General features: G+C 41.7%; 1 protein-coding gene across 1 annotated transcript; it reads right to left on the reverse strand.

The window, feature by feature from the left end:
- Positions 1 to 5438: 5438 nt before the first annotated feature.
- On the reverse strand, positions 5439 to 8737 carry LOC135618174 (uncharacterized). Its single transcript, XM_065119034.1, has 3 exons — positions 8016 to 8737; positions 7768 to 7935; positions 5439 to 7225 (listed from the first exon to the last, which is right to left on the reverse strand). The coding sequence occupies exons 1-3, from the start codon at positions 8661 to 8663 to the stop codon at positions 5531 to 5533; spliced, it is 2511 nt and encodes an 836-aa protein (XP_064975106.1). The 5' UTR covers positions 8664 to 8737; the 3' UTR covers positions 5439 to 5530.
- Positions 8738 to 12047: the final 3310 nt, after the last annotated feature.

Here is a 12047-nt window from a genome sequence, read left to right on the forward strand (position 1 = left end):
AATTAATTATTATTATCTAATAGTCCTACATGATGATGATGTGTACATGCGATGTATGATGTGGATGAATGATCGTAGACCATGTAATGATGTGTGTACTTGTGATTATTATTATTGGGGCCTACGAGCCTCCATTTTATTTCTCGTTTATTATCAGGCCTACGTGCCTATAATTAAGTTGTAATCATATGAGGAGGCGCAGTGAGAGCATGGAAGCGATAGTGGGACCCACGAGGCTGAGTTAGATGATCGTGACGCATGAAGATACATCGAGATACCGACGGAACCGACGATAATAAGATGGCTGATTATAGGGCATGAAGATGTGCCACTACACACATAGATCTTAATGTGAGTGATTAGGCCCACTAGCTCGGGCCTGATCACATTAGGTTGTGGCCCACGATCATTTGGTGTAATTGCTCATGTGATGTATGATTGCTTGTACACCTACTAGATATGTATATATATTTGCATGTGATATAGATATATATTAAATATATATGTATGTGACATGTCATATTAGGAGATCAAATAAAAAATCCCCTCTCTTTATAATATTAAGTCGGTAAACATTAGGCAATTATATTGACCCACATGGCCTTCAATCGTTATAGGTAAGGATTGATTCCTAACGTATGTTGAGTTAGTCAAATCACTCGAGGCTCATCTATTTCGTCATTCGCTATCTTACCTATGACATAAAGATGTCACCAGTGACCTATAGACATGGTATACTTGGTCGAATCACTCGAGGGCATATTGGTAAATCAAACTCATCTTATAACGATGGTGATGACTTAACCTAACACCATGGTTGGTCTAGTCACTCGAGGCCATGGTGGTTCGGAGGCCAAAAAGGATAAAAATCATGAGTTGTAATTAGCAAGAGTTGCATACCTTTACAGACTTAGCGTAATTAGTTGAGTCACTCGAGGTTACGTTAAGATGCCGATTGGATCCCGATCCCCACTAGAGATGAGGGGTCTCCGATTCATATACCGGATGGAGTTATGTGATTCACGAGAAAACAGTGGGAGTATATTAAGATAGAAGTCCTTATTTTAATTATTTATTTTTCTACAAAATCTACATGTTATTTATTTTTGCCACATCTTTATTTTCAAAAATATATCGTATTTAAATCTCTTACATGGCATACTTGATGTCAATTGCCTCACTAGTCCAAATTATACCGATTGGCTCCGCGACTTGAGAATCGTTCTCACGGTAGAGAAAATCATGTATGTCCTTGATATAGTGATGCCTACACCCGAGGAAGGTGCAAGCGAGGATGAGATCGCTCACTACATAAAGTACATAGATGACTCCACTCTTGCTCAGTATTATATGTTGTGCCCTATGACTCCTAAATTATAGAGACAACATGAAAAACTGGATGCCAGATCTATTCTCCCACATGTCCACAAATTATTTGAGAAATAGGGAAGGACTCGATGATATGAGATATCCAAGAGTCTCTTCCATGCAAGGATGACTAAGGGGATACCAGTTCAGAACCATGTCCTAAAGATGATTGAGTGGATAGAGAAACTCACAAGTCTAGGGATAATCCTAGAGGATGACCTGTGTGTAGATCTTGTACTTCAGTCCTTACCAGATTTCTTTTCTCAGTTCATAATAAATTTTAATATGAATAAGCTTAAGGTGACTCTCCTTGAGCTCCTCAATATGTTGAAGGAGGCAGATAGCACTATCAAGAAAGAGAAGCCAGTTCTCTATGCTGGTGAGACCAGAAAGAAAAGAAAGGCAGAAAAGTCCCTTAAGAAGGACAATGGTAAGGGCAGATCGGGTAAAGCAAATGTTGCTAAGAAAAACCCAGCAAAAGAAAAGGCCAGTGGTTCCACTATGGCAAAGATGGGCAATGGAAGAGGAACTACAAAAAGTACTTTATAGAGAGGGTGAAACAAAAGCTTATAGAAGATTCAAGTACATTCATGATCAGTCTTCATTTGTCAGAATCTTATGATAACACATGGGTATTGAATACTAGTAGTGCTTATCATATTTGTAATTCGTTGCAAGTTCTAGCAAAACCTATGAGACTCATGAGAGGTGAGATGGATCTCAAAATTGACAATGGAGCAAAAGTTGTTGTAGTTGCTGTTGGCGAGGTCACCCTATATTTACTTGATAGAGTTATTATTACATTGGATGCATGCTATTTTATTCCTTCTTTTATCAAAAATATTATTTTCATTTCATGTTTGACAGTTAGTTAGTGGATATAAATTAGTTTTTGAGAACAATAGTTGTTCAATATTATTAGATGATGAGATCATCATGAGAGAAACATTGCAAACTAGTTTATTTATGCTAGACACTACTCCACATATCATAAATGTAAGTGTGCCCAAGAAGAAATGAGATGAGGTGAATAGTGCATACCAGTGGCATTGTAGGTTGGGTCATATCCATTAGGGAATGATTCAAAAGTTGCTAAAGGATGGATATTTAGATCCATTCGACTATGAGTCATATGTAACTTGTGAGCCTTGCCTTCGTGGAAAGATAACCAACTCTCCATTTAGTGGAACTAAAGAGAGAGCCACTGAGTTACTAGAACTCATACATAGCGATGTATGTGGTCCCATGTCAACTCATGTCATAAGTGGTTACTCCTACTTCATTACTTTTAATGATGATTTCTCAAGATACGGACATGTGTACTTGATGAAGTACAAATCTGAGGCCTTCGAGAAATTTAGGGAGTATAAGAATAAAGTAGAGAATCAACGTGGAAAGAGTATCAAGACTCTTCGATCAGATCGAGAAGGTAAGTACTTGAGTACAGAGTTCACTCAATTCCTCAAGGACCATGGGATTTTATCCTAGTGAACACCTCCTTATACACCCCAGCTCAATGTTGTATCTGAAAGGAGAAATCGCACACTATTAGACATAGTGCGGTCCATGATGATCTTCGTCGACCTCCCCATCTCATTATGGGGATAAGCCTTAGAGATCGTAACTTATCTTCTGAACAGAATTCCAACTAAGTTGGTGGTGTCTACTCTATATGAGATATGGAAAGGGAAGAAGCCCGATCTTAAGGTTGTTAAGGTTTGGGGCTGCCTTGCCTACGTCGAAAGACACAATCCTGACAAATTAGAATCCAGGATGGAACGGTGTATATTTGTAGGAAACCCCAAGGAAACTAATGGTTATTATTTCTATCATCCCGAGGACCAAAAGGTCTTTGTAGCTAAGAGAGCGGTGTTCCTTGAGAATGAACATATTCTTGGCAGAGACAATGGGAGCATGATAGAGTTTAGCGAGGTTGGAGAACCTAGCTCAAGCATCATTCCATAGCTCGAGTCTATTCAGGTACCTAGCACACAAGTTCTGACTTTATATAGGTCCAATAGAGTATCTCATCCTCCTAAGAGATATGTGGGACATATTACAAGAGAGGATATTGAGGAAATTAATCTTTAAACTTACAAGGAGGCTATTACGAGTATAAACTTCGAGAAGTGGCAAGAAGCCATAAATTCTAAGATAGATTCTATGTACTCCAACAATGTTTGGAACCTAGTTAATCACCCAAAGATATTGTACCTATTAGTTGTAAGTGGATCTTCAAGAAGAAGATCGGAGTAGATAGAAAGGTAGAGACCTATAAAGCAAAGCTAGTGGGTAAGGGATATCGTTAAAGACAATGTGTTGACTATGATGAAACCTTCTCACTTGTAGCCATGCTAAAATCCATTCGAATTCTTTTGGTCATTATAGCACACTGTGATTATGAGATCTAGCAGATGGATGTGAAAATCGCATTCCTCAATGGCAACCTCAAGGAGGAAGTATATATGATACAGTTTGAGGGATTCGTGTCTAAGGATTCTCTAGATAAAGTGTATAGGTTGCTTAGGTCCATTTATGGACTAAAGCAAGGTTCCCAATGTTGGAACATGAGATTTAATGAGGGGATCAGATCTTATGACTTCGTTAAGATCGAAGATGAGCCTTGTGTATACAGAAAGATAAGTAGAAGCACTATCATCTTCTTAATGTGATATATGGATGACATCATGATCATTGAGAATGATGAAGGAATGCTACCCACAATAAAGGCTTGGTTATCTAGACACTTCTCCATGAAAGACATAGGGGAAGCATCCTACATATTGGGGATTTGGATCTATAAAGATAGATCTAAGAAGATGCTTGGCTTGTCCCAATCCAGGTACAGAGACATCATTGTCAAAAGGTTTGGCATAAAAAATTTCAAGAGAGGTCTCATACCGATGAGACATGAAATATCGCTTTCTAGGAGCATATCCCCAAAGACTCTTAAAGAAAGGGCAGACATGTATATGATATCCTATGCCTCAGCGATAAGGTCTATCATTTATGTTATACTAAATACCAGGCCAGATATAGTGTATTCTCTGAGTGTCACGAGCAAGTATCAAGTGGATCTAGGTTTGGAGCACTAAAAAGTAGTAAAATGTATCCTTAAGTACTTGAGAATGACTAAAGATCTCTTACTGGTTTATGGCGGTATATCCTCAGGGTTGAAGGCTACATGGACTCGAGTTTCCAATCCGATATCAATGATGGCAAGTTTAATTTGGGGTATGTATTCACCCTGAATAAAAGAGTAGTATGTTGGAAGAGTTCCAAGCAAGATACTATTGGTGACTAAACCATAGAGGCGGAGTACATTGCTGTAGTAGAGGCAACAAAGGAGGGAGTTTGCTGCTGGACAATGAGGAGTCGATTTCCTTATATTGTGATAACAATAGGGCGATTGCTTAAATAAGGGAACCTGGGTCTTATTAAAAGTGTTATGAGGAGGTTCCAACTTATTAGAGAGATCGTGGTCGGAGAAGATGTAGCAGTGAAAATAATTTAATTCGAAGATAACATCGTAGATCCACTAATAAAGCCATTGTCTCATATTATCTTTGAGCGTCACAAAGGTCTGATAGGGATCAAACACATAAGTGATTGACTTTACGTCAAGTAGGAGATTGCTAGTCATAAGTGTCCTGTAAGTCAATTACTTCTGATAGGGATCGGACACATAAGTGATTGACTTTAAGTCAAGTGAAAGATTGCTAGTCATAGATGTTCTGCAAACCAATGTGGAATTCTTTTTCCACCCATAATTTTTTAGCAGTTGCTTAGGATCCCGAAAGACGTTTATGTAATATCTTCTAAAAAATGTTTAAGCCATCAACTAAAAAAATATTTATGTACAAGTACAAAAAATGAGTCAGGCCATAGACTTATGACGTATCTAAGTCACCATCCACTTCGAAAAGTATCTTCTAGAGACTCATGCGATAGATTTTAGTGTATTAGATTTGCAGTGTCCCAAAACGATTCTATATATTTGTTTCTTTAAGAAAAGCACATCAACTATTCTATATATTTGTCACTGAACTAAGAGAATGCCATCATTTTTATCAAACCGAGCAATATATATTTCTTGTTAAATGTAAGTGGCAATAATAGCATCAAGTTACACACTTTTGGGAGTTAATTGTGAGCAAAGCTTTTAGGTCGATATCTCTTTCACTTTACAGCGGATTGCATAAAGATTTATGTGGGCGCCAGGATTATCCCTCTGCACAAGTTCCAGTATCTGCATCTCCAGTTCCCTCGTCTCTTTCATCAAGCCCTCCATGCAAAAGCCAACCGTGGCCAGGCACAGTACTAATTGATTCTTCAGGCTCTCATCTATACTCATATCAAGCCTGTCCATTAGTTCATTTGCCTGCTGAAGGAAAGACGCAATTACCTTCTGACAGTCCTCTCCATCAGCTCCCATGACCCTATCAACGTAGGGTCCCTCTACTTTTCCTGTCTCAACATCAGGTATGTGTTTCCTTTTCCACTCTTTTTCTAGTCTTGCAAATGATTTCACTAGAAGTGCCTCAGCAAAGCACTTCGCGGAAGAACAAATTAGCTTCTTGAGATGCACCAAATGCTCTCCGACGATACTGTCCGGGATATCATCACAAACGTCTGCAAGCCCATGCGAGTATTCAGTCAAGAGCACGGTGCTCTTCGCCAGAAAGTGCAGTAGGTCCACCATCTTAGTCATGGAGGCACAGAGTTTCTTGTAACAAGCAACTGGGAAAGGCAAGAACCAGAAGTTTGGCTCGGCTTCAGCCTCTTGGACGTACTTCCTCAGTGCAGTCACTTTGACTCTTAGCTTCTTCTCTTTCTCCTTCGGTGCCATAGAACCTATGCATGGAACTAGTGACTCAACACACTCGTTAAGCATTTCAAGGCTTTGGGAGAGTTGTTCTCTTGCCAGAGTTGACGCCCTAACGGGTTGTAGGAGGAGTTCCACAAAGGCCGAGCACGAGAAACCAATGAAGGTCTCCGTTAGCCTGGCGATGGCAAAGGCAGTAGGCGAACCGTAGTTTCTCCTCCCCAATATTACTAACGCAGAGAACATGGCAGCGATCCCTCCAGCCGGCCCATACATGCGGCTACGTTGCAGGAAGCTTGCAAATGTGATCCATGGAAGGAGGACTAAAAACCTGAGTTCCATAAGATTCTGCGAAATCAACGATCCCAGGACTCCGTAGACAGATCCTATAGCCGTTCCTTGCGCCCTTACATTTGCCAACCTGAATGTAGCCTCTCGCCATGGAGTCATCGTGATGGCAACTGTCAGACCAGACCAGAAGCCATTTTCTTTGCTGTAAACAAGTCCAAATAACACAGCGAGACCTAATGAGAGCGAGCATTTCAATGCCACTACAAGCCTTTCACGACGTAAGCTTGTATACCAAGGTATCTTAATCCTTTTTGTGCCAGGCTCTTCTTTGCACGAATTCTCAGTCTGATCAGTTGTTGGCATGATCTTACTCTCTTGTCCAGCTTCCACGAAAAGTGGGGCAAGCGAGCGGTTATGGAGGAGGAACATACAAAAGAGGAAGAAGAAAGAAGGAAGGTCTTTGGGATCATGAGGCAAAGTGGGCAGCGGAGGAAGGGTCGTCTTATCTACAATCTCATATGGGTCCATGTAGCTATCTTGTATCAGTCTAAGATTTATGAGATTTCTTAGGCTTATCATGTCGCGCTTAAACTGGTGATCTGAAAAATGGACTGCTGTGACGGACGATATAGCCATCTCCATCCCCTTCAAGGGTGTTTCAATCTCCTGCAACCGTTCTGATGGCTCTACCGGTGGTGTTGAGGAGAAACTGAGAGGTGGCCTCTCCCACTTGACGGCTGCCTGTGGACGACCAGAAACAATCTAATTAAAACAACGTAATAAAATTTCAGAACAGGTACTCGTTCAACAAAAGGCCTAAAATATTATCTAGCTTGCCTATGGCTTAGAATCAGCTGCTAAATAGGTATTCTAATTTTGCAGTTCGAGAAATGTCTGAATGATGAAAAGGGTTAGCATCAACATGCAGATGGGCTCCACGTGCATCACATTCTCGACAGTCTGATGATGCATTATTATTACTTGTTCCACGTTTTCCTATCCGAGAGGAGTATGGGTGCCTCTCAGTGACGAAAGGCTTAGCCCAAGCAGGGGCCAGCCATCATATGGCAATACCGGGAACATATAGATGGTTGTCCGTGGCAATAGATGGAGCCACAGTTTACGCTTTTCATGAAGCTTCGCTTTGGTTATCACAAAACTCAATACATGAATGACCTGAGTTGTTCGTTCTAGCTGTTAAATAGCTTGTGATATTAGAACGACAGAAGCATAGTTCACTACGCCATGCAAATAGAAAGTCGACACTAAAAAAATAATCTTACTTGCTTGAGATTAATGTTCTGAAGTACTTTGGTGCTTGCAGATGTTAAGCATCTCACTTGAGAAATCAGTGAAACCGTGCAAGACTTGTTATCCACAAAGAATGCGTTCACTAAGAGACTTAGCCTCACAGTCACCATCTCCCTGTATAGCTTGCTCTTCTTGCTTATCTACCATACACGTACGTCAGTGATCAACGTGAAGGGGAAAGATACAGAAAAGAATAAGATAAGTATGGCAACTCAAGTACCTCACAGCTTGCTAGCCGGGGATAAGGAAACAGCAAGGCGATCACCGAAGCCACCACTCCGAGAGCCGTGCTCGCTGCTACCTGTGCAAGATGTAAGATGGCCTTGGCGTGACCAGAATGGGCGTTGTGTTCAAATGTGGTGACGTAGATGATCACTATTTGTCCAAGAGCAATGCGCTTGGTGATCAAGCTCGTCGACTCAGGCAGTGCAACCACGAAGGCACTAAGGCTCACCGTCAAGGCGGTACCGGCGATCGAGAAGCCTTGGGCTGGTAGTAGCAGCAAGGTCAACATAGCAGGGAGGACGCCAAGAAGCGTCCCGTAGAATGCACTCGCCGTGCCGTGCAGCGAATCCCCTAACGTCGCCTCCCCAACGATCAGCATGGCGACCACGTAAGAGAAAGCAGGGAACATCACGTAACTCCGAAGGGTTGCCGGGCCATAAACCGTCGCGACGCCAATCATGGTCAATGCTAGGGCTGTGCGCAGCGCAGAGCCAACCCGGGAACGCCATAGTGAGCAAGCATGGTCTGGTGGGAATGGAGTGGCAACTGTGGCGGGCGCGGTGGAGGCATCAGTGGGCCTCGTTTCCAAAGTGGATCTTGGTGCTGGTGGTGGTGAAAGTATCGCAGTAATATTACTACTCATTTCGAGACTACGGTCGTGCCACAGAACCAAGGAGAAGGTACGGAGAACACTCACTGCATGCACGGAGCGTCGAGGGTTCGAGGGGCTCTTGTAAGGGAAGGGGTGGAGGGGCCCGTGCAATATATTGACCCCACACGTGTGTAGCTTGAGGTGTCGCGAGTAGTGGTCGGAATCAGAGATGCTTTGCCGTTGGTGGCCATTCTTGATATGCCACTTCCTCGAAGAAGATGGATTCTGGTGTCACGTTGCTCGTATTGGGAGCTATAGTCACAACTATCTGATTCATGATCAAGTGGGAGCAGTAGCCTTCTATTGACGCCATATTTTTGAAGCAGCAGCAGACTGATTCGTGACTACATGAAGTACCAAACAAAGGACGGGTGGTGGAATGCGTGGGTCCTACTGCGACCGCGGCAAATTCTTGTTGCTCCTCATAGTTGCCAATGGAAAACTATCCTAAAATTAAGACCAGTGGTTGACCAGCGGATCATCGATCGCTAGACTTTTGTGCCCCTGTGTGTGTGTGTTTTATCTCAGAGTCAAAAGTATACAATACTTGTCTGATATGTGTACCCTTTATCTCAGGTAGTTTAACATCCTATTCACAGATATATGTAACACGTAGAACAAGTACTGCACAGTAAGACAGCTCTGTGTGCCCTCCGAGCAAGTGGCCACTCCATATGGCTGAAATCTGCCGGCGCATAAAAAGGGACCTGCTTTGTTTAACATAGTGACTCTAGTTTAGATTGAAGAGTCATTTCCTTCATATCACGCGCGTTATACTCCACCACAAGTCGTCATTTGCCTGGTTAATTTCCGTATGCTTTGTGCAGAAAAAGCAGATCGATCCCACTTCACTTTGGTCGTGTCACGATCATCTAATTCTGCATCCACCTCAACCTCCTAGAAAGATGATGTCATGATTCTGATCCCTACTCAAACTTCTTGAGTTCCATTGGCCACAAGCATTTAATCTTGCTTGCTTACGGAAGCTAAAGGACAAACAAATAGCCACTGGAGCGGTGTTGGAGTCCGGAGTGGAGTTGGCTTTGGTACCACCCACTTATGGCCCCCTACGCCCCATGAGGCTGGGAAGGGTCGTATGGGCTCTGAGAGAGGCATTTGTACCTAATTCGATCCCTCACTTGTTGGGCGAGTTCGTTAAAGAGAGATGTGTTCCTCACACAGAATGCACCTCTCACTGTCGATTGCTTCCTACTCATTCAATAGTCTGCAGGCTAAAAGCTGGGGATTGTCACTTCCACATACCCAAGCGTCGCAGTGCATGCTTTATGCGTATGCGTGGATAGCACTACTCGGCGTCTCCAAATCTTGTGCTCTCTGTTGCGTTGGATTGTGCTGGAGACTCCCGTCAGTGCACAGCATCGGTGCGGGTGACATCATGAGAGGACCAAGTTCTGGAATCACAGCCAACAGCCTCCATCTTCTACGAAGGTGCGTTCAAATGCAAGATTAATTCCCAGGTTGTATATTACAGTGGAGGAACTTGTGCTTGGACTAGATCTAATAGAGATTCAATGTCAGTAAATGTATATTATTGCTTATATTGGGACTCATGACATGTTTGTTCTGAAAAATCCTTAATTAATAATTTTGCTTGCAGAAAAATTTGGTGGGCAAGAATGGATGGAGAAATAAATTCTAAAATGATTGAAGATTGATTGTTCTATAAATACCATATATAATTAAGAGTTTTGGTCTATGAAGAAGGAAAATAAAAACATATTGAATGCTCCTATTATTTTGCTTGTTTCTACTGTATTTTTTTCTCTACTAAATCTGTAGAGGATAGAGAAACAAATTTATTAGGGTTTATGTAAGAGGATAAGGTATTTAGATTTTGGACTGATGTGGATATAAACCAGGAATAACCTTTGTATATAAACAAATACTAGAAAATCATAATATGCAGCGGAATTAAATGAAAGCACAATCAAACAGAACACCAAGATATACATGGAAAACTCCTTCAACATGAAGGGTAAAAATCACGGGACAAACTAGAGATAATCCACAATGAGAATAATGAATGTACAAATCTCAATCTCTTGCCCAAACCCTAGCAACAATCTCAAGAGAAAAACTGTGATATAAGGATCACGTCTCTGTCCACAATGTCTAAAACCTCCACAAGTAATCATAGCAAGAGTCTACTATAGATTTGATTTAACCTGAGATGAGAACATTTGATTTAACCTGAGATGAGAACACTACTAGATGATTGAGAACAACTTCTCTGCGTTGTCCTTGTCTTCTTTCTTTTCTTTCTCTTCCTTTTCTGCCTTGTTTTCTTTCTTTTCTTTGGAATCTCATGGCTCTATTCTTCTCCCACATTGCTGCCCTATTTATGTCTTTTTCTACCTCCAAAACGCAACCACCACACCCCCCCTAATGTTAATTAGGGTTAGGTTAAGAGGGGGTGTGGGCTATGGGCTGTCCAAGCCCACTATGAGCTGAATCTGTGGGCTGCCAGCCCAACAACCTCCCCCTTCAGCCCATAAGGGAGGTTATCCCATAACTCCTCAATGTGAAGCCATGCCAACCAGTTGTCGGCATATCTCCTGCCTTTCTTTTGGTAAGGTCTTCATTCCATTTGGTAGCAGTACCAAATCATAAGTGTGATTTTTCTAAAGAGCATCTATCTCTTCCTACATAGCAACTAACTACTTCTCTTTCTGCTCACTTTCAACTGCTTCCTGGTAACTCTCTAGTTCACTTGCATCAGTAAGCATCACATACTCATTTGTAGAGTATCTTTTGGAATGATGACATTGTCTAAAAGATCTTCTCAATTGAGGTTCTGTTGGAACTTGCTCTCCTACTTCTTCTTGCTTAACATGTCCTACAGGTAGATCAACATCAGGCTCTACACCATCTTCCTACACATATCCCCCATCACCCTGATATACTAGAGGAATAACTGTGTCACAATCTGCTAATCCTTCTACAGAAGTATTGGCTGGTGCCTTCTTCTTCAAATCTTCAAAAGTTTGATCCTAAAAAAAGACTACATCTCTGCTTCTAAACACCTTCTGCTTTTCTAGATCCCAAAGCCTATAACCAAAATGATCATGTGAGTAACCAAGAAAAATACATTCTTTAGTCTTACCATCTAGCTTGGACCTCTCATTATTTGGAACATGTACAAATACACGACAACCAAACACTCTCAAATCCCTGTAGGAAATATTTTTTCCTTGACCATACATGCTTTACAATATCACCATCTAGGACTGTACATGATGATAAGTTGATCACATCAACTGCAGTCCTCAAAGCCTCATCCCAAAACCTTTTGGGTAGCTTGACCTATGAAAGCATACATCTGATCATTTCCATGATGGTGCGGTTCATCCTCTC

This window comes from Musa acuminata, chromosome BXJ2-8, assembly GCF_036884655.1.
Source record: "Musa acuminata AAA Group cultivar baxijiao chromosome BXJ2-8, Cavendish_Baxijiao_AAA, whole genome shotgun sequence".
Classification (NCBI taxonomy): Eukaryota; Viridiplantae; Streptophyta; class Magnoliopsida; order Zingiberales; family Musaceae; genus Musa; species Musa acuminata.